The 23,238-nt window shown below is 40.4% G+C and overlaps 1 protein-coding gene across 1 annotated transcript in view; it reads left to right on the forward strand.

Moving 5' to 3' along the window:
• Nucleotides 1-23,238, forward strand: part of MTF2 (metal response element binding transcription factor 2) — a 45,237-nt gene that overhangs the window by 9,206 nt on the left and 12,793 nt on the right. The window contains exons 3-8 of the mRNA XM_063428413.1: nucleotides 7,932-8,013; nucleotides 11,771-11,866; nucleotides 12,673-12,773; nucleotides 16,255-16,403; nucleotides 18,019-18,114; nucleotides 20,988-21,056. Of these exons, the coding sequence (XP_063284483.1) occupies nucleotides 7,932-8,013; nucleotides 11,771-11,866; nucleotides 12,673-12,773; nucleotides 16,255-16,403; nucleotides 18,019-18,114; nucleotides 20,988-21,056 (593 nt within the window). The remainder of the gene's footprint in view (nucleotides 1-7,931; nucleotides 8,014-11,770; nucleotides 11,867-12,672; nucleotides 12,774-16,254; nucleotides 16,404-18,018; nucleotides 18,115-20,987; nucleotides 21,057-23,238) is intronic.

A 23,238-nucleotide genomic window follows, 5' to 3' on the forward strand; every position in this document is an offset into this window, starting at 1 on the left:
TATAACCGTTTTATACAGCAATATAATACTACTAGATCTTTATTTTTTCCACCCAATAACTTTATTGCATATTTGAAATGCAAATCCTCAAATGTTAATGCGTATTTCTAAAGACAAAATACACAAACACTTCTCTGTATATTTTATTCTGGTGCATGCTCAGTGTATTGTCTTTTGGACAGTTTGTTTCTCTGCTTGCCAAAAACAGAACACACATAAAAACATTAAAGGGACACTATAGTCACCTGAACAACTTCAGCTTAATGAGGTTGTTCAGGGGAGAACTATAGCTGCCTGCAGCCTTTCTCATCTAAACACTGTATTTTCTGAGGAAATACAGTGTTTACATTGCAACTGGAGCACTGTGCACAGCATCCTGTGATTCAGTATCAACTCCCTCTGCATGCAGACACTGAACTTTCCTCATAGAGATTCATTGATTCAATTCATCTCTATGAGGAGATGCTGATTGACCAGAGCTGTGTTTAAATCATGCTGGCTTTGCCCCTGATCTGCTTCTTTGTCAGTCTCAGCCAATCCTATGGGGAAGCACTGTGATTGGATCAGGCTACCACATGTCAGCAGACTGCTTGTTTTTCTGAGTCTAACAGCATGCAGATTTACAGCTTCTAGCTTGAATACAGTAACATTTTTACTATATTTATGGAGGCATGAAGGGCCCAGGGGGGCTAGATGGTGGTGTTAACACTATAGGGTCAGGAATACATGTTTGTGTTCCTGACCCTATAGTGATCCTTTAATAGTACCAACAGTGCCAAATGTGTGCCGCTAATAAAAAATACCAACAGGTTTCCATGGTCAACATTTGTGTCCCTGTTCTCAACCACCGCTTAAACCTTTTTGCAAATTGAACGTACATCAAAAGATTTTCAGTTCATTGACAGCTACTCAGCAGGACACTTCAATTACTGCATGCAGCCGTCACCTGCCATTAGCTGAGCAATTTGCCATTAGTGTTTGTATACATCTGTTTTGCCAGTTTTCACAGGTATTTTTTTTTTTTTAAATTACATACATCATGCTTATAGATGGGCTTTAGAGCTTTAATTTATTTTTTGTAAATATAAACTTTGTACATAGGAGAGGCACTTTTCAAAATCCAAAATGTGGTACCTGTGCCATTAGTCCCTGCTCCAAGGGATCCAAAATATATCCAAAGCAATAAGGGTGCAGCACTCTGTTATTCTAGGTGAATTGCTGGTTAATTCAGCCTTTTTGTTTGGATGGCTGAATAAACCCACATTGCACCTGACAAATACAGAGCCCTGCACACTTACTGCTTTAGATTTTTTTAAAAAAATGTTTTGTATAAAACAGGGATGTGGAATCCCTATAACCAGACACCTTTGAGATGCAAAGAAAAACAACAATATATGTGAACACAACCCAGTGAAAAAAATATATATATGGTTTAAAGCAAACCAGGACTTTCCTTATTGTTTTAGGTGAAGTATCCCGGTAACTCCCCGAAGACTTCCTCTTGTCTTCAATAGATATATGCACATAGATTAGGGGAAGATCTGCTAAATGTAGATACAATAAAGAAACATAGCGTTTAACTGTGTGGGGACTGACACTGGTTAATAATCACAATTGGTCACTCACAGATTTGCAGAATTAAAACAGCCTTGAGTGGTATCTTTTCTTTCAGTGTCCCGTATATTGTCCCTCCTCACATGTTCCTCACGGAGCAAAATGTATGTATCTCAAAAGAGAAAGATATATACACAAATGTAGTACACTTTCAGAGTTAAATGTAAGTCATTAAATACTTTTTTACTTAAGTATAAAACAAACAGCTTGTCACCATGCACGTCCTACGCGTTTCGTCCTAAGTGTGGACTTCCTCAGGGACTTGGTGCAGTAAAGTGCAAAAAAAGTAATAGCAGCATCTATTGAGATGCAGTTCTGGGCTCCGGGTAGGTAGATTATTATTATTATTATTATTATTATTTTTTTCTTCTTTGAGTCCTGCAGCAGGCAAGCGTCAGCGCTGCTACAGGGGACCCTGGGTTGCTTGTGCTGAGATAAGAAGCATGTAGACTGTACCTCTGGTGGGACCACTCCTGTTGGGTCACCAGGGAGACTTTAACCATGCCACATCCTCCCACTAGGACAACTATTACCTCAATTTTTCATATAACAATACTGAATAATCTGCACTGCATTGTAACCTGTTTTAGAAGGACACGCAGGAAAACCTATAATAAAGATATCGCTACCTGTTTATAGTTTCTCTGATTGTCTGCAACCAGCGGGTAAATTAAAAGCTGCTGCTCTCAGTGCTGTTCAGTCTGAGCTGTGTGCATACTACGGATCGACCGATTATCGGTTTTACCGATATAATTGGCCGATATTCGGTATTTTCGGCAATATCGGTATCGGCCAATAGAGATACCGATATTGCCGATAATACCTCCCAGGACCGCCAGGCTCATTACAAGCCCAGCGGTCCTGGGGGGGGGGGGGCGGGTAGCAAGCGTTTACTCACCTCCCTGCAGCTCCTCCAGCTCCCCAGTGTAAATCTCGCGAGACACGTGGCACGCTGGCTGCGAGACTTACACTGGAGGAGCTGCAGGGAGGTGAGTAAAGTTTTATGTAACTAAATCAAATCCACCCTGTCACAGTAACTTTCTTACTAGTCCTTAAATCTAAATAAACTTGTCAAGATTGCAGAATGGCAGTTTTTTTTCTTTTTTTTTTTTTGTGTGAATGTTTTTTATTGAACCTTTAAAAAAAATTTTCCGCAACATAAAAAAAACGTATTAACGTGGACTTGCAGGTCCCTTTGTTTACTTGTAGTCGCTTATACATCGTAAGGTACAGTCTCAGACGTGCATTTCTCTCTCTATTATCAGTAGTGACCCTAGTGCAATATGGCAGTCTCCCCAATATATATCACACGCAACTTTTGACCAGTTGGAATGTAAAATCACATTTCAATCGTTTTTGTCAAGTAGTTTGTATTTAATTATAGCTGAAAAAAGATAGTAGACAAATCGTAATACAAATCATTACAATAACTTTGCAGCCACTTAAAGCGGCACTGTCATGCCGAACTTACCTTTCCACAATCGATTCCTCTTCTCTCCTTCTCTCTCAGGATCTGTTCTTCTTTTCTTCCTATCTGCTATAGTTTTCTTTAAAACTTAAGAAAAAGTAGGGACTATTTCTCTTCTGGAGGTTTCCTACGCGGTGACCAGCGGAGGAGCAAAGTGTGCTTCGTTTCCGGTGATCACAGCAATTTTCCCATGATCCTTAGCTTTTCTCCCTGTTCCCACGATGCTTCCTGTCACTTAGACAGAACGCCGGCAAAACTGCCAAATTGCGTTCTAACCGTTTCTCCATTCGTGTTAGAACGCAATTCGGGACTTTGTTCGCATCTGAATTTCATTCGAATGAAGCCCCCCCCCCAAATAAAACTATCCCCTACCTACCCCCCTCACCCTAAAAATAGTGATGGGGGGAATAAATAACTAACCTGTAATGAAAAATTAAACTTACCATTTGACATCTTCTTTTTTCTAAAATCTTCGTTTTTCAACCCCGAAAAAAGGCCAAATAAAAGGCCATCATACCCGTCGAATTTAAAATAAAATAATAAAAAAACCAGACGAAAAAGAAAAAACCCGAGCGCAAAAAAAAGAATCCATCTTCACCCATGGAGGGCTCCACGCAGACTGAGCTCCGCAGGGCGGGGGAAGGCTTATAAAGCCTTGCCCCGCCCTGCAATTAGGCTAAGAACACTCTGATTGGAGGGTTTAAGCCAATCAGAGTGCTCTTTGGAATTTTCCCACGCTGTGTAAAATGACACAGAGCACTGTGATTGGATGGCTTGAAATCCATCCAATCACAGTTCTCTGTGTCATTTTACACAGCGTGGGAAAGTTCTTTGGTCTCATTATCATGGCCCCCCACAGCCTGAGGGGAGGGGAGGATAGTAGGTCCCCACCCGACGCGCAGGGGTGGGGGCCAGATAGTAGGGATTTTATTTTACAGTGAGCAGCCACAGGCTGCTCACTGTTTAGTAGACATGCCCCTATTCGCGGTATAGCGAGTAGGGGCATTGGGGGGAGATTTTATTCTCCTTTATATTATGGGGGTCATATTGACCCCCATAGAGTGAGGGGGGACCTGGGGGGGCTTATGAAGTGGTGGGGAGCACTGCTCCCTGCCTCTTCTGTCTTTACATATTACAAGGAGGGAGCTGCGTGCCGGTAGCTCCCTCCTTGTAATAAACTGAACGAATAAACGAACACTGATACAGTGTTTTTGTTCGTCTGATTTTTCTAATTCATTCGTCTGTCTGATGAATGAATGAATAGATGAAATTCCTGTTCGCATGTCCAGGTGTTTCACTGGGCATGTGCGGGAATCTCAGTGCTATCTAGTGTGGGCAGATGACGTGTCCCACAGGGACTTCACCTACCCACACAAAGATGGCAGCGCCCTGAATATGGATCGGGCAGAAAATACAGATTAATAAATAGGTAATCTGGGGGGTTTAGGGGAATTTGGGGGTGACTAAGGGGTCAATTGGATGTAGTGGAGGTGGGAGGGGGGTTAAAAAAAAAAACAGATTTCGGCATGACAGTGCCACTTTAAGTAATGATGTAGATGTGTTTGAGATGGGGAAAATGGGAGTTTATATGAAAACATGACTATTTTTTTTTTTTTTTTAATTCTTTATTTTTATTGTGCATTTGATTACATACATACTTACTCACAGTGCCACGACAGCGACCATGAGCAGTTCCATAACAATCAGTGGCATAGCAGAGAGATTGCACTTTTAATATTTTTAGATGTAACAGGCTAACAATCGTTAAGTTTCCTACTTAAGGTAAGTACACATGTTGCAGTAGGATATTACTGTTAGCTGTATTGTGACTAATGTGTACTAAAGGTATGTTCCTGACAGTGGCTTTGGAGTAGAAAACATGACTATTTAAAAGAAAAATCGAGTACATAAACTCTGCTTCAATTTTACATCTAGACAATGATACCAAAATATTTTTCTCTTTTTCCAGATGAACTGCTTTACATACAGGAATAATCTAGTTTTACTACTTTAAGTTTTTGTTTACTTTATTTTTGATGTAATATTATTTTTTATTTTTTATTTTTTAAATGCTCATATTTTGCAAAGACCCATCATGGTGACATTGCTGCTTGTCTCAAGGCCACTGCCTTTTTTTTTTTTTTTTATGTGGGATCCTATTCGGTTCCTGGCACTTCCATGCCAAAAATATTGCATTGATGTGCATGAAGGATTTTGCAATACCACTGTATCTCCGTACACTAAGCCTTTTCCCCCTCAGCAGTTACTAGTGGGCTTTAGAAAGCTTGACTGTGAAAGCTCCACTTTTTTGTCAAGCATAGGAAAAACACGTAAGGCGAAGTAGTCCCTACTTTGTCCATCTTTTGTCTGCTCAGGAGTTTGTGTGATTCCAGCCGTCTTTATGAGTATTTCTTAACGTTTTATCTTAGTAAAATTCTCATGGAGGTTGGTGGCACTGTGCAGAGCTGTTTTTAAATTCAGAATGGTGTCTAGGCCTCTCTACAAACCATTTTCCACTCCACTTTTGGGCTCAGTATCCGAGTGGCTTCCTATAAGTGCAGTACCAAGTAACCACAGTCTTTGGGTAGCCTTTCTACCATTGCTTAGTTTTATTTTTGATAATTACCGTGACTAATTTTATATTTTTATTTATTTTTTTGCAGTGCCTGAAAATATAACAAATGAGCATGTGGTGCCCCGACGGCATTCCTCATGCTTTTCAAGTAACAGTTGAAACAGTAGGGCATGTGTTAGTTCTTGCACTTTTTTTTAATAAGTCATGCTAAGGTTAGACATACTGATTAAGCATTTTGGCAAGGTCTAGGTAGGCTCTGACAATTCAAGATCATTATAAGGGTTAAACCAGCTTAAACATGAGACAGGTTATTAATTATATGTTGAGTAACATGCTAGACAATTCCTAATACCCAATCTGCCCTAGTTATAGTATAAAAAGTGTGAGTACAGTGTGCTAGTTAATTAAGCAGGCTAGTGCAGGTGAGTTAGTTAAGCTAGTCACAGGCTCAACATGCTGCGTAAAACTAGTAACATGCATGTCTAAGTAATGCCAGATGAGATTTGTCATTTACAGTTCAATAGGTACACATATTGCGAGGTGGGTGTCCGGGCTGTGAGTTGCTGCCAACGGTGATAATGTCCCTTTAAGTTAGCCCCTTTAGCCTATGCCCACCTGGCTTACTGACCTGTCCAGCATGAGGGTGACTCGCCTGAGGGCGGCACACTCACTTGGTGAGGTGATGCCCGGGCGCAGTTTGTCTGAGAGGCGGTTCATAGGTGATTGTGGTAGTCCCTTCGTGTAGCTTAGGGCGGGCATAGGTATAGTGGGGCTCTGCACTCCACAGCAGCGGCGGGCAGGACGTCGGTCTGCGGCCCGAATCCCCAACCCAGGGCGCTGCCTCCGTGGGTTACTTCGCTCCGGTGTAGTCGGTTTAGGAGCCTTCTTGCGGGTGCCGCCATCCCGGGGTATGGGTGCACTTTGCTGTGTTGTTTGAGGCGGTGTCGGACCGTCGCCCCCTTCTCCCCGTGCCTGAGAGGGGGTCTGCTTCTGGGGTCTGTGGACATTGGCTTCTTGGGGAGGTGAAACTTTACTCGTTGGGGGTTTGCTGGGGTCGCGGATGATCCGCAGTCGTTTGTGGGCGCCTGGCCTCCGCTTTCGCGGTCGTTGCTTGGAGGTTGTGGTCAGGGGGGCCCGTAGACCTCATGGGTCTGAGTTAGGCTGTTCCGAAGCTTGTTGGGTCGCCTTCCCCCGAGGTGGCCTTTGACCTCTGCGTTTTTTGCCGTTGCCTGCATTTCTCCTTTGTGGGGTCTGCTGGGTGGCCACCCGAGCTTCCAGCTTGTCCCAAAGTCTCTGGAACGCCTCTCCCAAGCTCGGTCACTAGTAGGCCGCAAAGCCTTGTATCCAGTTTCTCAGCGGCGGGTCGGCCCACGAGAGGTATCTTCGGAACCGTCAGTGTGTCAGGAACAATGAGCTTATTGTGCTGTCTGGATTTCTTTTTGGCTCAGTAAATTTGCCACTTTTAAGATGCCAAACGCAGGAGCTCATGTAGCATGCTTCTGGTCTGTTCAGTAGCCAGGCTCTGCCCCCCGTGACTAATTTTAAGCCCACTGAAAAGCACCCGTTTGGAGGGGGGGGCAGGGTGGACACTTGCTAAAATGTCTTTGTGAATGAAAACATTTGATGTCTGTTTTTGTGTATAGTATTTCAACCCATTTGTTTGCTTTTGAAAAACAAAGAAGCTTAATGAGTTTGGGTAAAGTAACTCCTATTATTTGATAACTGAAACAATGATATTAAATGAACTGGATAATAACGTGTAAAAAAACCCAAAAAAAAAAACCCAAAAAGCATAAACGGACCCTATTCCTATCATGAATATGAATAAAAATATCAAATTTTACAATGCATTACAAATATCCGTATAGCTACATACAATTTTAGAGGGGTATGTAAGTCTGAGGTAAACTTGCAATGTTTCCTTTTCAGCTGGCTTCATTTAGAAACCGATTTGTTATAGGGTTTTTGAAGATCCTGGAATATAGAATATTTAGGGTACCTTGCTTACAGTCTTTTGGTTATTGGGCCCCACATAAAACGTGATGTCAGATGTTTCACAACTGATGCTGCTCCTCCGTATTTGCAAAAGTAGGTCAAAGAATCAAGTTATAGCATTACAATATAACTAATACCACAGAGTGCTTTGAGAAGTATCAGGTATCCGTACTCATCAATGCTTACCTAATGTGCATTATATACCACCAAGTGAGATTTTCTTTCATCTACACACTGTTTGACTCATTTCATTCTGAATGGATATCTTCTATCTTACAGATAAACAGATTTAGGCAAAGCTGCTTTATCTTGTTTGAAGACAGCTCCAAATCGTGGGTACTCTGGAAAGACATTCAGACAGGTGAGAATCACAAATTATCTATCCATTGCATTCATTTTTAAGTTTAAGTTCCTGGAGGTTGTCACTGCTAAAGTTGTGCCTGTTATATGGTAATGAGCTGAAGCCCCACTATAGACTATATTTAGCAGCATAGATGTTTCATATGTCATCTTGTGAAGATGAATTGACATCTTCATTCTTTAATTTTTGCTGACAGTTTTGCCAGTGTACAATTAATTTTAATTATTGCCTGGCCCCTTTTCAGCCACAGTACTGAAACCACACTTCCATATGGTTAAGATAGATTCTGTTCCAGCCATCAATTTGTCCAGTACTTTTAGGCTATCGTTGGATGGGAGGCAATTGTAGAGGCGGCAGCAGCACTGAATGCTGAGGATTCCATTTTAATAAATTTTTTTTTTGTCAGTGTGCTTGGTTCAAAAAAAAAAAAAAAAAACAGATATGGTAACCATAGTTTTAAAGAAACATAATGCAAGCTCTGTGGCATGATATATGTACATTGGTATGGATGGATCACTAGGAAGAGAAACAAGCTTTACCTAGTTAGTGTTTCCAGGTAGACTGATGTTAGTGTTTAAGCAGAAACTCTAGGAAACTGGTCAGGGACTAGGTCAAGGTGTCGGAGGCTGTAAACAGCTAGCACGTTTTAATAATGTCACTAGCCCAAGTGTAATACTGTCACTGCTGCTTTATTTGAAGAAAGCTTAGCTGCCGGACACTCACCCTCCCCTGTTTGTATTATTGTCATGGTGTTTGTGGAAGTTGAAGAGGCAAAGTCATCCTTGGGGTTAACAGAGGATGGACTTAATGCAGAACTGTTTTAAAGGCAGTGTGGTTACCTATGACTGTTTGGAACTTTTTTTGAGTTTTAATAAAGGTTTATAAATATTTGTGGTTAATTTGTTAGAGAACTGTTTCTTATGCCCCTACAATTAAATTGAATAACCATCATGGCATACTTAATGAAATGTTAAATTGGTTGTCTGTGTTTGTGTGGTCTGCTTTTCCTTCTTTATAAATATAGCCTACCATTCATTTGACAACAGGGAGGTGTATTGGCTGTGGTGCTTATTGTGCCCCCTTAAAACACATTTTGTGATTTTACTGTAAATTGGTCTATAAACTTGCATAGTTACATATTATTTAATAAATAAAAAAAATCCTAAACTGTTAAACCTTTGATTTCTGTATACACAACATATTCTTCATATTCACCTATACAAAACTCAAGTATTGGTGCCTCTGCCTTCTCATGATTTGATGCAAGAAAATGCATCTTGGATGTAAAAACCCAAGGGCAGAGTACAGAATATTTAATAGAGCCCTAACCTCAACATCTGAGACAAAGGGATTTAGGGGTGATTATTTCTGATGACTTAAAGGTCAGCAGACAATGTAATAGAGCAGCAGGAAATGCTAGCAGAATGCTTGGTTGTATAGGGAGAGGTATTGGCAGTAGAAAGAGGGAAGTGCTCATGCCATTGTACAGAACACTGGTGAGACCTCACTTGGAGTATTGTACGCAGTACTGGAGACCGTATCTCCACAAGGATATTGATACTTTACAGAGAGTTCAGAGAAGGGCTACTAAACAGGTTCAGGTATTGCAGGATAAAACTTACAAGGAAAAGTTAAAGGAGCTTAACATGTATAACTTGGAGGAGGGGGGATATGATAGAAACATTTAAATACATAAAGGGAATCAACACAGTAAAGGAGGAGACTAAGAAGAAAAACTACCACAAAAAGAGGACATCATTTTCAATTAGAGGGGCAAAAGTTTAAAAATAATTTCAGGAAGTATTACTTTACTGAGAGGGTAGTGGATGCATGGCATAGCCTTCTTGCTGAAGTGGTAGAGGTTAACACAGTGAAGGAGTTTAAAGGGACACTCCAGGCACCCAGACCACTTCTGCCCATTGGAGTGGTCTGGGTGCCAACTCCCACTACTCCTAACCCTGCTGCAATAATTACCTTGCAGGGTTAACTCCACCTCTAGTGGCTGTCTACTAGACAGCCACAAGATGGAACTTCCTAGATTACAGCACAGATTATCTGTGCTAGAGCGTCGCTGGACGTCCTCACGCTGTGTGAGGACCTCCAGCGTCGCTCATTTCCCCATAGGAAAGCATTGAAAATCTTTTTCAATGCTTTCCTATGGGGAGACCTAATGCGAATGCGCGGCATTGCGCGTATGCGCATTAGGTCTCCCCGGCCGGTGGGCGGGATCAGTCTCGCCCACTGGCCGACGGAGTCAGTAGGAGGAGCGGAGGAGGAGGCAGCGACGAGGGACATCGTCGCTGCCTCAGGTAAGTGACTGACTGAAGGGGTTTTCACCCCTTCAGTAACCGGGGATTGGGGGGTGGGAGGGAGAGGGAACCTGCAGTGCCAGGAAAACGGATTGTTTTCCTGGCACTGGAGATTCCCTTTACCCCTTAAGGACCAAACTTCTGGAATAAAAGGGAATCATGACATGTTAAACATGTCATGTGTTCTTAAGTGGTTAAGCATGCATGGAATATGCATAAGGCTATCCTAACTATAAGATAAGGCCAGGTAATAATGAAAGTATTTAGAAAATTGGGCAGACAAGATTGGCCAAATGGTTCTTATCTGCCATCACATTAGATGTTTCTATGATGCTCTGCTCGTTTTTGTACACAATTTTGGACCAATTAATTTTCTTTACTACTGTGCATTGTTCTTATTTTTATTCTTAGAAACAGCTTGAGGTTTTGGTTCTGGTGTCCTCCCAGTGTAGGTGGTCAAACTGAACTTAAAAATTGATTGACAACTTACCTCGTGCTTTCCAGGTGCTCACTGCCTCTGGAAGCTTCTGCTACTCAGTTAAGCCTGCCCTGCCAATGAGCATAGCCCTGCATTCCAGTAGTTGGTTTATAGAAGCCAACTAGAAGCTCCTTGCAGGTGGGAGGGCACTCTTGACTGTAGTGGTTATGGGACCTGAAGTATTCCTTTAACTGCACCTATCATGGGCAAAACTAATATCACTCTGTTAAAAGAGCTTTAAATTCCATTTATACATAAATTTAAAAACCGGGCATGGGGCTTGGGGTGTGGCCCAGAGAGTGACCACACCAAGGCGCACCTGCCTGCCTTACACGTGAGGCATACGCCCAACCGGGAGCTGAGCGGCTGGGGTCACACAGTTTTACCCTACAGGATGCAATCACGTTCAATACCTGATATTGAAACACGGTTGCACGCACTGGCAATACATATGTATTGGGACCCATGTGTCCCCCCTTGAAATTTTATGAGTCCTACGAGCTCTCAGATTTGTTTCCCTAACTGACAATAAAAACAAACACCCTTAAGTGAATGGGAAGTAAAAAAACCTTGGAAAATGTGACTGAGACCCGCAAGTTTAGTTGGTTATAGTGTTAATATGTGCACTGTTCGACAGTTAAATATCATACACCCTACCTCTATTAGCAATGTATGCAACACAACATTGAGCCCATTCGAGTTATTATAAGGAGGTATTACCCTACTGCAATGTGATGTAAGGTTCAAGTGTTTGCAATGTAAGGGACCTGCGTGTCCCAATGTGACGCTAATTGTTTGGAGACCTGCGAGTCTCCCCAACACACATCAGATACAAGCTCCATTCTGAAAATAAAAATAAAAAAAATTGAAAAAGCATTTGAGAAGGAAATCATGTGAAAGATTTATTTTTTTTCATTGATGTTGATGCACGTTTGGAATATTATTTTAACCCTTTTTTTTTTTTTTGCAGGAGTCATAGATAGTGGGGAAATGGTTTGCACAATATGCCAGGAGGAATATTCTGATGCACCAAATGAAATTGTTATTTGTGACAAGTGTGGGCAAGGCAAGTTTGCTGCTGATCTTTCATGCAAGGTCTTTTTACTTGTTAGAAATCCTATAAGAAATATGCTTGCTGAAACATCTATTCCTTTACAGATGTCTATGAAGGATGTGAGAGTTGAAAGCTTTTATATCACATGCTCACTTTGTAGGTACAAGAATTCTTTGTGCCTGGTCTACGCATTGCCTCCTTCAATTACATGTTTCAGAGAGATATTAGGGTGGTAACAGTGATTTCTAACAAACCTCTGCAGTTACATGCCATCGACAAAATAGAGGAAGATATAGGTAACCTACTGTAACCTGTGCAAGGAATGTACACTATGGGCCATTGTCCCCCTTTCAATATCAAGTACCTAGTATCATGTCCTAGGACAGTGTGTAGTGGGCCTTCACAATATTCATCAAGAATAAAAGCATGAAGATATCATAAGGGCATGTAACCCTGTTAAGTGGCATATTATTTGTTATTTGTTGACTTACTAGCCCACCGTATTGCAGTTTTTAAAGGTCTAATAAAATGCACATATTGCTGTCCATACTATTCTAGTACCCTTTAGAGTTGCTAAGTCCACATGTGGCCATGTGTCTATGCGTCTATGCGTATAACTCATTGATACTGGCACATGTAGAGCTCTAAGGAGAGAAATGCATCAGAGTTGGAACTGTGTGTAACGTTGTCTGATGTCTTGCAAATGACAAATACTGTGCTTTGTCACTTATGGCTTGTGTATATAGTTTATATATCTATATTTCCCTTCTACTAAAAAATGTAATGTATAATAATACAAGGCATTGTAATATGTTTAGGTTACCATCAGTTGTGTCACACACCGAAGATCGACCCCAGCGTAATTGACACTGATGAGAAATGGCTCTGTCGGCAATGTGTTTTTGCCACAACAACAAAGGTACACAAATCTGTTTCCTCTTGTCCTGTTCATTGCTTGTACTTGTGGTCTCTGGTAAATCATTTTGTTAAGTAATTCATCCTCTTTCCCATGCTCATGTAGTAGATTGGCCAATTAACTTTGTTTTTTTGCAAACTGTGAAACTAAAAACTGGCCACTACAACTGATGCTTTTTATCTGTCATCTTGAGTGAAAATGCTCCGTTGGGGATATTTAAAGTTCTTGCCTTGTGCCCTCCATGTTACAATTCTCAGATATCCTGCGCACACCTCACTCACCGTCTTCTCGGTCAGACTGCACAGCCTCGTATAGAACACAGAGCAATGACTTCATCACTTTGTTTCATGTGCTCTGCATGAAGCACGATTTACCATAGCGTATAAATGGCCAGTGGAGGAGATGATCCGGCTGAAGGTGGCTAAATAGGAAGTTAATAGGAAAGCATATTGCACGAACATTGACATTGTCAAACTTAAAAAAAAGTTTCTTTCAATACACATTGAAAGCATTTATTTGACAGTGTTTTTTTTTTTTTTGTTAGGTGACAGTTGTCCTTTAAGGTTACAGGTTTTTCAAATAGCCTGACCACTTTTGTGTATGTTTTTTTTTTATTTTTGCCACCAGCGTTTCATCCTCACTGAAACCATTTTTAATCCATAATCAGAGATGCTGAAGCTGTATTGCACAAACAAATTATGTATTTGGCTTCTACTATCAGCCAGAGCTTATAATTGCAAGTTGTACACAACTGGACAGGCTTTAAAAATTACTTGCCACTGCAAGTCTGGAAGATGCATGGCCCACTAATCAGGGTGATGGGTTTCCAGAGCTGAATATTCACTCGCTAGTAAAAAATATAAATTTAGAGCCTTGCTGTACAAAAAACCTGGATAAATATGTCAAACAGAAAAGGTAATCCAACATGCATTATATTCAATTGAATTTTCCTTTTATGGATAACGTCGTATGAGCTGCCTATACAACTTGTAATAAACAAAGTACTTTAGAATTATTGGAGTCCTGATCTGAAAGGTGAATAAAAGTTGTCAATTTCCATGGGAACACGACAGATGAATTTCATTGGTTATTACTTTACCTTTACAACATTTTAGCACAATTGATGACACTTTGCAAAACGTTCCCCGCGATGTTTATACTAAAGTCCTTTTCGGTGATTAATGTTTTCTATAATAACGTAACCTAAAAATATTGTAACATTTTCAGCTTTTAATTATTTCTTTACCTTACTGAATATCTTGACATTTTCAGAAATTATTGTTATTTAGGGATGCACCAAAATGAAAATTCTGGTCCGAAACGGAAAATTCAGGATGCCCTTGCCCGAAAACTGACTTTTTCCCCCGTAATGTCACACTACAATTAAATACAAAATTCCCCCAATAGACACACGTTTTATGCACATTGCAGGAAAATCAATTAGATAATTCAACAGGCATGTGTTATTACTGCCCTCCCACAAGTCATTTTAAAAAAAAAAAAATGCATTTCTCATTCAATATGCATGGCACATGCTCTGTTTCTACAGGTGCATTCAACAGGCAGACATGTTGAATATTCTGACATATATAAGAAAATATAAAAAAGGGAGAGTAGAGTGCCCTAAATAGTTAAAATATAACCTTTAATAGTAATCATAAAATCTGGTGTGAGTATCATTAATGGAGATAATGTGCAAAAGTAAAGTAAAAAAAAAAAACTAAGGTATATGCATACTTTGATAGGTGACTTCTCAAATAGGAAAATATGTGAAGTCATGTAAACATAAGATAGGTAGAGTACAGGGCTAGATTAGGTCATGTTTCAAAGTGTTTAGAGACCTTATCTTGTGGTACCTGCAAGGGGTCGTTTTGTAGTCCTCAAAAGTTAGGTCATTCTCACTAGCTACAGAGATATGTGTACATAGTGATATACTAGAGCGAATAGAACCGTGATTATACAAGAAAACACTGAAGTTCAATCAATCTGTTTGTATAAATCAAATAACTGAAGTATATACAGTGAAATAAACTGATGAATAACTGAAGTATATACAGAAGGAGGAGTGAACTAAATATATAGAATGTTAATTGGAAGGTTCTGTTCTAAAGTTTTCAGACACCTTAACCTGATAATGTGTGCAAAAACAAATTTAGCAATCCACAGGGGCTGAGTAGAGTGGTACTGCTGTGCTAACAGTGAACAAAATATCTTGGTAGATGATGTCACAAGTCTGATAGGAAAGGCAATGTAGCAGTACTGCAGTAGCTTAAAGGACCACTATAGGCACCCAGACCACTTCAGCTCAATGAAGTGGTCTGGGTGCCTGGTCCAGCTAGGTTTAACCCTTTTTTCTATAAACATAGTTTCAGAGAAACTGCTATGTTTATATTGGGGTTGATCCAGCCTCTAGTGGCTGTCTCATTTAGAGGCGCTTCTGCTCTTCTCACTGTGAAAATCAGTGAGAAGACGCCAGCGTCCATAGGAAAGCATTGTGAATGCTTTCCTATGAGACTGGCTAAATGCGCGCCGCGGCTCTAGCCGCGCATGCGCATTCAGCCAAGGAGGCGGAGAGGGGCAGAGTCCCCCGCCTGGCGCTGGAGAAAGAGGTAAGTTAACCCCCTCCACCCCCTAGAGCCCAGCGGGAAGGGGACCCTGACGGTGGGGGCACCCTCAGGGCACTATAGTGCCAGGAAAACTAGTGTTTTTCTGGCACTAATGTGGTCCTTTGAGGGAAGGTATCTGAGAAAACTTTCCTAAACTTTTCCTAAAACAATAGTATAGGTGCTATAACATCTATAGCATAAATAGAAAGGTTCTGATCAAAAGTTTGCAGAGACGTTTGCTCTATTCATCGGCTGTTATGAGCACTGCTGCCGGAAGCACAGGAAACTGCCTCCGTGGATAATAAAATGTTCAACCGCTACTGCTATGGGGATAGGTAAGCTATTGATTTAAAGCTTCTAAGGTCATACTGTCTAGTGCAGGGGTAGGCAACCTTCGGCTCTACAGATGTTGTGGACTACATCTCCCTTGATGCTTTGCCAGCAATATGGCTGTAAAAGCATTATGGGAGATGTAGTCCAAAACATCTGTAGAGCCGAAGGTTGCCTACCCCTGGTCTAGTGGAATGGTAAGATACCAGATTATAGATATGTAGAAATAACGTAGAAATAAATTATTAAATACAGGTAAAGTAAATGTAAAGTCTCTGGATCTCAAAGTGCCCCTTGACGCGCGTGTTTTGCCCACAACTCATCCCCTCTGGGGGGGGGATTGGGTTCTTTATTTCCATTTATTAAAATGATCTAAATTTTGCCTCCCCTGCCAGGGAACGTTGACCTGTTCATTGGCAAGCACTTACATAGTTGTAACATAATGTTTGTTCCTCCCCTGCCTGGGATGGGTGTTCTTCTTGGGTTGTTAACAATAAACTGATTTCAAACGATAACCGAATATTAAACCTGCTTTGGTTTTGTTTTAGAGAGGTGGGGCATTGAAAAAAGGACCGAACGCCAAAGCCCTTCAAGTCATGAAGCAGAGTCTACCATACATTGTAGAAGACTTGGAATGGGATATTGGACATAAAACCAATGCGCAGCAATGTTACTGCTACTGCGGAGGCCCTGGAGAGTAAGTTCTAGAAATGTTTACCAAAAAAAAATAAAAAATCTTTTACCACATAATGACATTGCATATAGGAAAATTGTGTTAAAAATAAACAAGATTTAAAATGTAACAGATTACACCCTCTAGCTACCCCCCTCCTCCCCCACACACATACTTTATAATACTTTTACATATACATTGGCCCATATGCACCCACTTATATTGTGTACATATTGTCAAATTACCATGACATTTCCTGTACTATTTCACCCTCTCATTGCAGCAATATGCTACCACTTTGAAAACACACACACACACACACATATACTGAGATAGATCTCAGAGTATGTGTATATGTGTGTGTGTATATATATATATATATATATATATATATATATATATATATATATATATATATATATATATATATATATATATATATATATATATATATATATATATATATATATATACACACACACTGATACATAATCACAGTGTATGTCTGGTAGTATGGAGTGGTACATTTTGTGTTTGTCTGGCAGTGAGTATTCTTGTGATTCTGTAACTGTATATACGTATTGTGTGTTTGTCTGGGTATCTGTGTCAGGGAGCTTATGTGTGTATGTATGCTGATTGCTGTGTGTGAGGGGTGACTGCGTGAATGAGGGTTATTGTTTAGGGTGGCCGTGTATGAGGGTGACTCTGGGACGGAGTGTATCAGGTGACTGGAGTAGGTGTAAGATTGTATATGTGACAGGATGAATGTTTGTTGTGTGAGTGTTAAATGGTGACAGTGTGGGTGGGTTAAGTGTGAGAAAAGGGTGAGTGACAATGTGTTTGTGTGAGGGAGTGATGTGACATGGTGAATTGTGGGGTAGAATGTGTGTGGGGAGGCTGTATTTCTCTGTCTAGCTCCCCATGCAGTTCTGTTAATTTTTTTAGCTGAGCCCCGATTTTTGCTTACTTTTTATGTAATTAGGCGGGCTCTTACACTTATTCCCTGTTGATCTAGTAGGCTGCCAACAGGATCTGCATCTGTCAGGTTGCAGGCAACTGAATGCCCCCTTCTGGTCTCTGACTGGGAGACAGCTGCTCCCAGACGGAAATGTAGCTTCCACATTGGTAACCAAATGTAACATATACAGATACATCTATTAGTGAATAAAACACACACTGGGCAATAGATAGAACATTATTCTTTAGGTCTCCCAACCGACCCATGCATCTGCAGGGGGAGCTCATCAGAGAATGGTAGGGTCGGCTTTACTGTCCGCACAGCCATTGCAAACTAAATTTGCTTGCAGTAAACGAATATCATTTGTAATGGTTAAAAATGTGTATGCACAAGCATTTTGTATGTCTGCATTGCGTTGAGTGCCTTTTTAATCACCTGCATTTCTGCTTTTGGATTGGTCTGAGTAAACCATAAGTAATAAGAGGGCACAATATTAACAATGAACTGGTCACCTTATTACATTGACCTTATTGTGGTTAGCGTTTTTTTTCCCCCCCTCCTTTAATTGGTTTATGAGGAAAAACAAAATGTCTTCCTCTCCTAATCAGTCTCTACCTTTCTCCAGTGATTGACAATTGGATATATTTCATGCTCATTCTTTCTATTTAATTTATATTTCAGCTGGTACTTGAAGATGCTCCAGTGCTGCAAGTGCAAACAGTGGTTTCATGAGGCATGTGTGCAGTGCTTGCAAAAACCTATGCTTTTTGGTGATCGGTAAGAATTAACGAATAGGCTGGCTACTTTTCAGCTATCTTACAGTTTTCTAATATTTTGTAAATATTCACATGTATCTGCTTTGGAATATATGAAAGTATGTTTATTTGCATTTTTTTCAGATTATCGTTCTTTTACTCTCTTCTGTAGCCAATTCAGTTACTCTCACTAGAATTGAGACGGTAGAATCTTCATGTACAATTATCACTGTAAAATGTAAATGTGCAAATCTACTCCACTTATCTTGACGAGTAGATTCTCAGCTTTCACAGTGAATGCACCTGTACAGTACTCCATCCATTTGCTCTCTTGGAGAAAGTTTGTGTGTTGCAAATGTTCTAAATAAAGTGTATGAAAGGATCAAAAAGAATCCGTTAGCCGAATTGATGCTTCAGCCCTATTAGCCACTGACTATTTTAGAAGCAAGCTTGTTATCAGCTTTCCATAGTTGTTCTGTCTCTATAGGTCTATAAAAAATGTTGAAAGATATTTACCCAATTCAGCACAAAGCTGAACAATTGTACAACAGATCTTCTACATTTTGAGAAATGATCTCTGAGTCACAAAAATGCCAGCATAAGTCAGTACTCATTTTGTAACATTTTGAGAGTGTAATTTTACCACTGGGAAAAATAAAATCTTATATGATTGCTGTTAAAGGCCACCACAGATAGATACCATAGATTAGAAGAGGCCTCCCAGATGTCGTCTTAATCTGAACTATCAACCATTTGACTTGCGTTTGTACCTCTCCAGGCAGACCCATATCAAAATGTAGAAAATTGTACTTTATTTTCCATCAACATTTTTATTCCTCTGTCTGGCCAATGCAGTTTTTCATCTTAACCTTTTTGAGTTTAGTTATATGTGCGTTCTGTCACATTAAGATTTAGGTGTTTTTTGTCCTGAAGTAGACAGAGGCTGTTTGCCATTTTGCTGCTTAGGGGAGACTTTTTGTGCTCTTTGTTCTCTCAGTGCAGATTCTTCTAAAGGGAGCTATGTACTTCTGAATAGAAAAGCCATAACTCAATATAGTAAAATAATAGGGGTCCAGGCACACCTTGGTTCAAGACAGGCACTTTATTGAGAACCACAACAGCAAGATTTCCAAACATTAGTAAAATAATAGGGGTCCAGGTACTCCTTGGTTCAAGACAGGCACTTTATTGAGAACCACAACAGCAACATTTCGACGTTGTGGTTCTCCATAAAGTGCCTGTCTTGAACCAAGGAGTACCTGGACCCCTATTATTTTACTAATGTTTGGAAATCTGGTGTTTGATTCCGGCTCAGCAAGCACTTTGGCTCAGATTTGTGGGAGTGAGTGCAGTTCCACATATACTATTCATAACTCAATATAGTGACCTCTCTTTAAAACATGTAGTTGTAAATCTACATCTTACTCTCTTCTAATTAGTAGCTCCACACTCAACTCTCACTGCAGTTCGGTTGCTTTCCACCCTCGCACTTCTGTTATCCCAGACACTGTCCTACCCCTGGTGCTTTTATTCTCCATATCTTCAAGATTGTAAGCGTGTTTGAGCAGGGTCCTCATTAATCTCCCTTTGTTGTAATTGTAAAGCACTGTGGAGTAAGTTGATAAAGTGAATGTCAAGATCAATAAGCACATGTCTCGATTCAAAGCCTGAATTCTAAAATAAACTGAAATAACTGTAAGATTGTTGAATTTAGTAGATTGTAAGCTTGTAAAAGCAGGGCATTCTTCATCTATTGATGTCCTTTTATATCAATTACTTATCAAATATCCCCATTCTATAATTGTAGTGCTATGGAATATGCTTATATAAATGTGGATAATAATAATATTGGGGAATGTTGTCACTAAAAGTTCACTGTTAAATTCATGCTGTGTTTCACTGATCAGTTACAACATTAAAACCACCCGCCTGATATTGTGTTGGTCCCCATCGTGCGCCAAAACACTTCATATGCATCGAGATTTCTTAAGTCCTGCATGTTGAAAGGTGGGGCCTTCATGGATTCAATTTGTTTTTTCGAGCACATCTCACAGATCCTCAATTGGATTGAGATCTGGGGAATTTGGAGGCCATGGCAACACCTTGAACTCTGTCACATACCTCAAACCATTCTTGAACGACTTTTACAGTGTAGTAAGGTGCATTATCCTGCTGAGAGAGGCCACTGTCATCAACGAACACCAATGCTATCAGGGAGCATCATTGCCATGAAGATGTGTATATGGTCTGCAAAAATCTCTAGGTAGGTGGTATGTGTTAAAATAACATCCACATGAATGTCAGGACCCAGTTTCCCAAAAGAACATTGCCCAGAGTTATAACACTGCCTCCGCCGGCCTGCGTTCTTGCATCCTGCTGCCATCTCTTCCCCGGGGAAACAATACACATGCACCTGGCCATCCACCTGATCTAAAAGAAAATGTGACTTAGCAGACCAGGCAACCTCTTCAAATGGGATTGGATCAAATGCGCCCGTGACCTTGATGCCTGTTCACCAGTTGTACTTCCTTGCACCATTTTTGGTATATACGAACAGCTGCATATTGGGAACATCCCACAACACTTGCCGTTTTAGGGATTCTCTGACCCAGTCGTCTAGCCATCACTATTTGGCTTTTGTCAAAGCCACCCAGCTCTTTTTGCTTGCCCATTTTTCCTGCTTCCAAGGCATTATATTCAAGTACGGACTGTTCTCTTGCTGCCTAATATATCCCGCTCCTTGATAGGTGCCATTGTAGTAATAGGTTATTCACTTAATCTTTCAGTGGTTTTAATGTTGTGGCTGGTCAGTGTATGTTTGCATTTTGGGCTAACTGCTTATATTGCCTAAATTCCTGATTTGTTAAAAACAAACATACCTGTTATCTTCAACAGATTTTATACCTTTATTTGTTCTGTCTGCAATTCTGGACCAGAATACCTCAAACGTCTATCTTTACGATGGTAAGTAAAGCAAAGGCAACTTTAGCAAAGGTCGGTATTATTAGAATTAATTTCAGTGATTGCATCCTTATTTCGATAAGTTCTCTTCATTTAGAAGTTTTCCCTTTCTCTTCTAGTAGAGAAATAATATCAGCAAGTATTACTTTACTGAGATGGTAGTGGACGCATGGAATAACCTTTCAGCTGAAGTGGTAGAGGTTAACACAGTGAAGGAGTTTAATCATGCGTGGGATAGGCATAAGGCTATCCTAACTATAAGATAAGGCCAGGGACTAATGAAAGTATTTAGAAAATTGGGCAGACTAGATGGGCTGAATGGTTCTTATCTGCCGTCACATTCTATGTTTCTAGTAATATTATTCAAATATTTTAAGGGACAAGCAACTTAGTAACTTTCCATTGTTTATGGTTTTGTTTTTCCTGTGTCCTACCATTTGTTACTTTATAACTCCAGAAGTATGCCTGCTACAGTTATAATCCCACCTGCTTGATGATGCACATCCCTATTAACTTGGGTGTGTTCACTCAAATTTCTTTGATAGCCTGTGCATTTTACAGCCTCAAATGGCTGTATTCATGAATAACTAATGGATAGTTTATATGAATACAGTGTGATACTTGTATGCAGAGTTCATGAGATAATGAACCCTGTGGATAACCGAAGGAAAGATTAACTGAACACCATTTCTTGCGTACCTTTCCTGAGTTAGCTTCCCTTATATTTATAAAATCATATTTATATTTACACACACACACACACACACACACACACACACACACACTTACTTGTTGGTGCTTAGAGGGGCACTTGAAGGGCATATTCTCTTTGTCTCTCTGGGAAAGTGTGAGCTATGGTTTAGGATTGGTAAAACCTAAACTTTAATCTCTTTGGAAACCTGAAACTTGTTTAACCCCATAACGACCTGTTTAACTCACCTCCCCTCCCCCCCCCCACACACACACACGTGGTGCCCGGCAGTTTATGGAGAGCCTCTGAAGCCATCCGCAGGCTTCAGATGCTCTTACTGTTACTGAGTGCCTCGAGGGGTAGAGGCACTCAGTAACAGTTGTAAAAATAACTAAATTGTAAAAAAAAATTTAAAATAAATAAATAAAAAGTCCCCCCCCCCCCCCCCCCCTTATGTATTTAACGATCTCCGCGTTCCCCCGCCGGTGATCAGTCTTCTTCTTCGGGGGGACTGTCTGCACTGAACCCAGAGAGTCCCACTGTCTGCACTGAACCCAGAGAGTCCCCCCCCCCACCCCTCTCTAATTTAGGACCCCCAGGGGCCATGTGATCACTCTAAAAGAGCGATCACACGGCCCCCAATAGGTGTCCATTGTGCTGCCAGTAGGGGGACTGCCTGAATTGACAGGCAGTCCCCCTGCTGGTGGAAAAGTAAAAAAAAAAAAGTAAATATAAAGTTAATAAAAGTTTTTTGTGTGTGTGTGTATATAATATATAATATATATATATAATATATATAATTTTATATATTCTGTGTGTGTATATATTATGATTAATAATAAACTGTAAAAATAACTTTTTTAAATTATGTATCTAAATGTCATTTTATTCTCACTGTATTTTGATATATATTTATCAAAATACACTTAATTAAATTATACATAATTAAGTTGTATTAAATTATATAGATTCAATTTTATATATATATTTTTCCCCTTAACGACCGAGGACAAACTAGGTACGTCCAACAAAAACGGTCGTTAAGGATGTCCGCGATAGGAGCCCTGGAATGTCGATCACCAGAGACCCCAGCAGTCCCCCTACAGCAGCTCTGGCCCTCCACGGCCATGTATCACCATGATCACATCACCGCAATAGGACTCTTGGAGCTGCCAGCAGGGTAACTGTTTTAACTGTCAGGCAGTCCCCCAGGCTGCTAAAAAATAAAATAAAATAAATATATTCTACTTCTACAGGTGGTCCTCATTTAGCGACCTACCTGTTTTACCATGGCTCGCACTTACGACCAGACGTTAGTGCAAGCCGGCATGGGGATTCCCTGCTCTGGTGCGTATGTATATGTTCGGGAAAACTTCCCCGAACATAGATGTATGCACCAGAGCAGGGAATCCCTCTAATCTATGTTCAGGGAAATTTCCCCGAACATAGATTAGAGGGATTCCCTGCTCTGGTTCATACGTCTATGTTTGGGGA

This window comes from Pelobates fuscus, chromosome 7 (assembly GCF_036172605.1).
Source record: "Pelobates fuscus isolate aPelFus1 chromosome 7, aPelFus1.pri, whole genome shotgun sequence".
In the NCBI taxonomy this organism is placed as follows: Eukaryota; Metazoa; Chordata; class Amphibia; order Anura; family Pelobatidae; genus Pelobates; species Pelobates fuscus.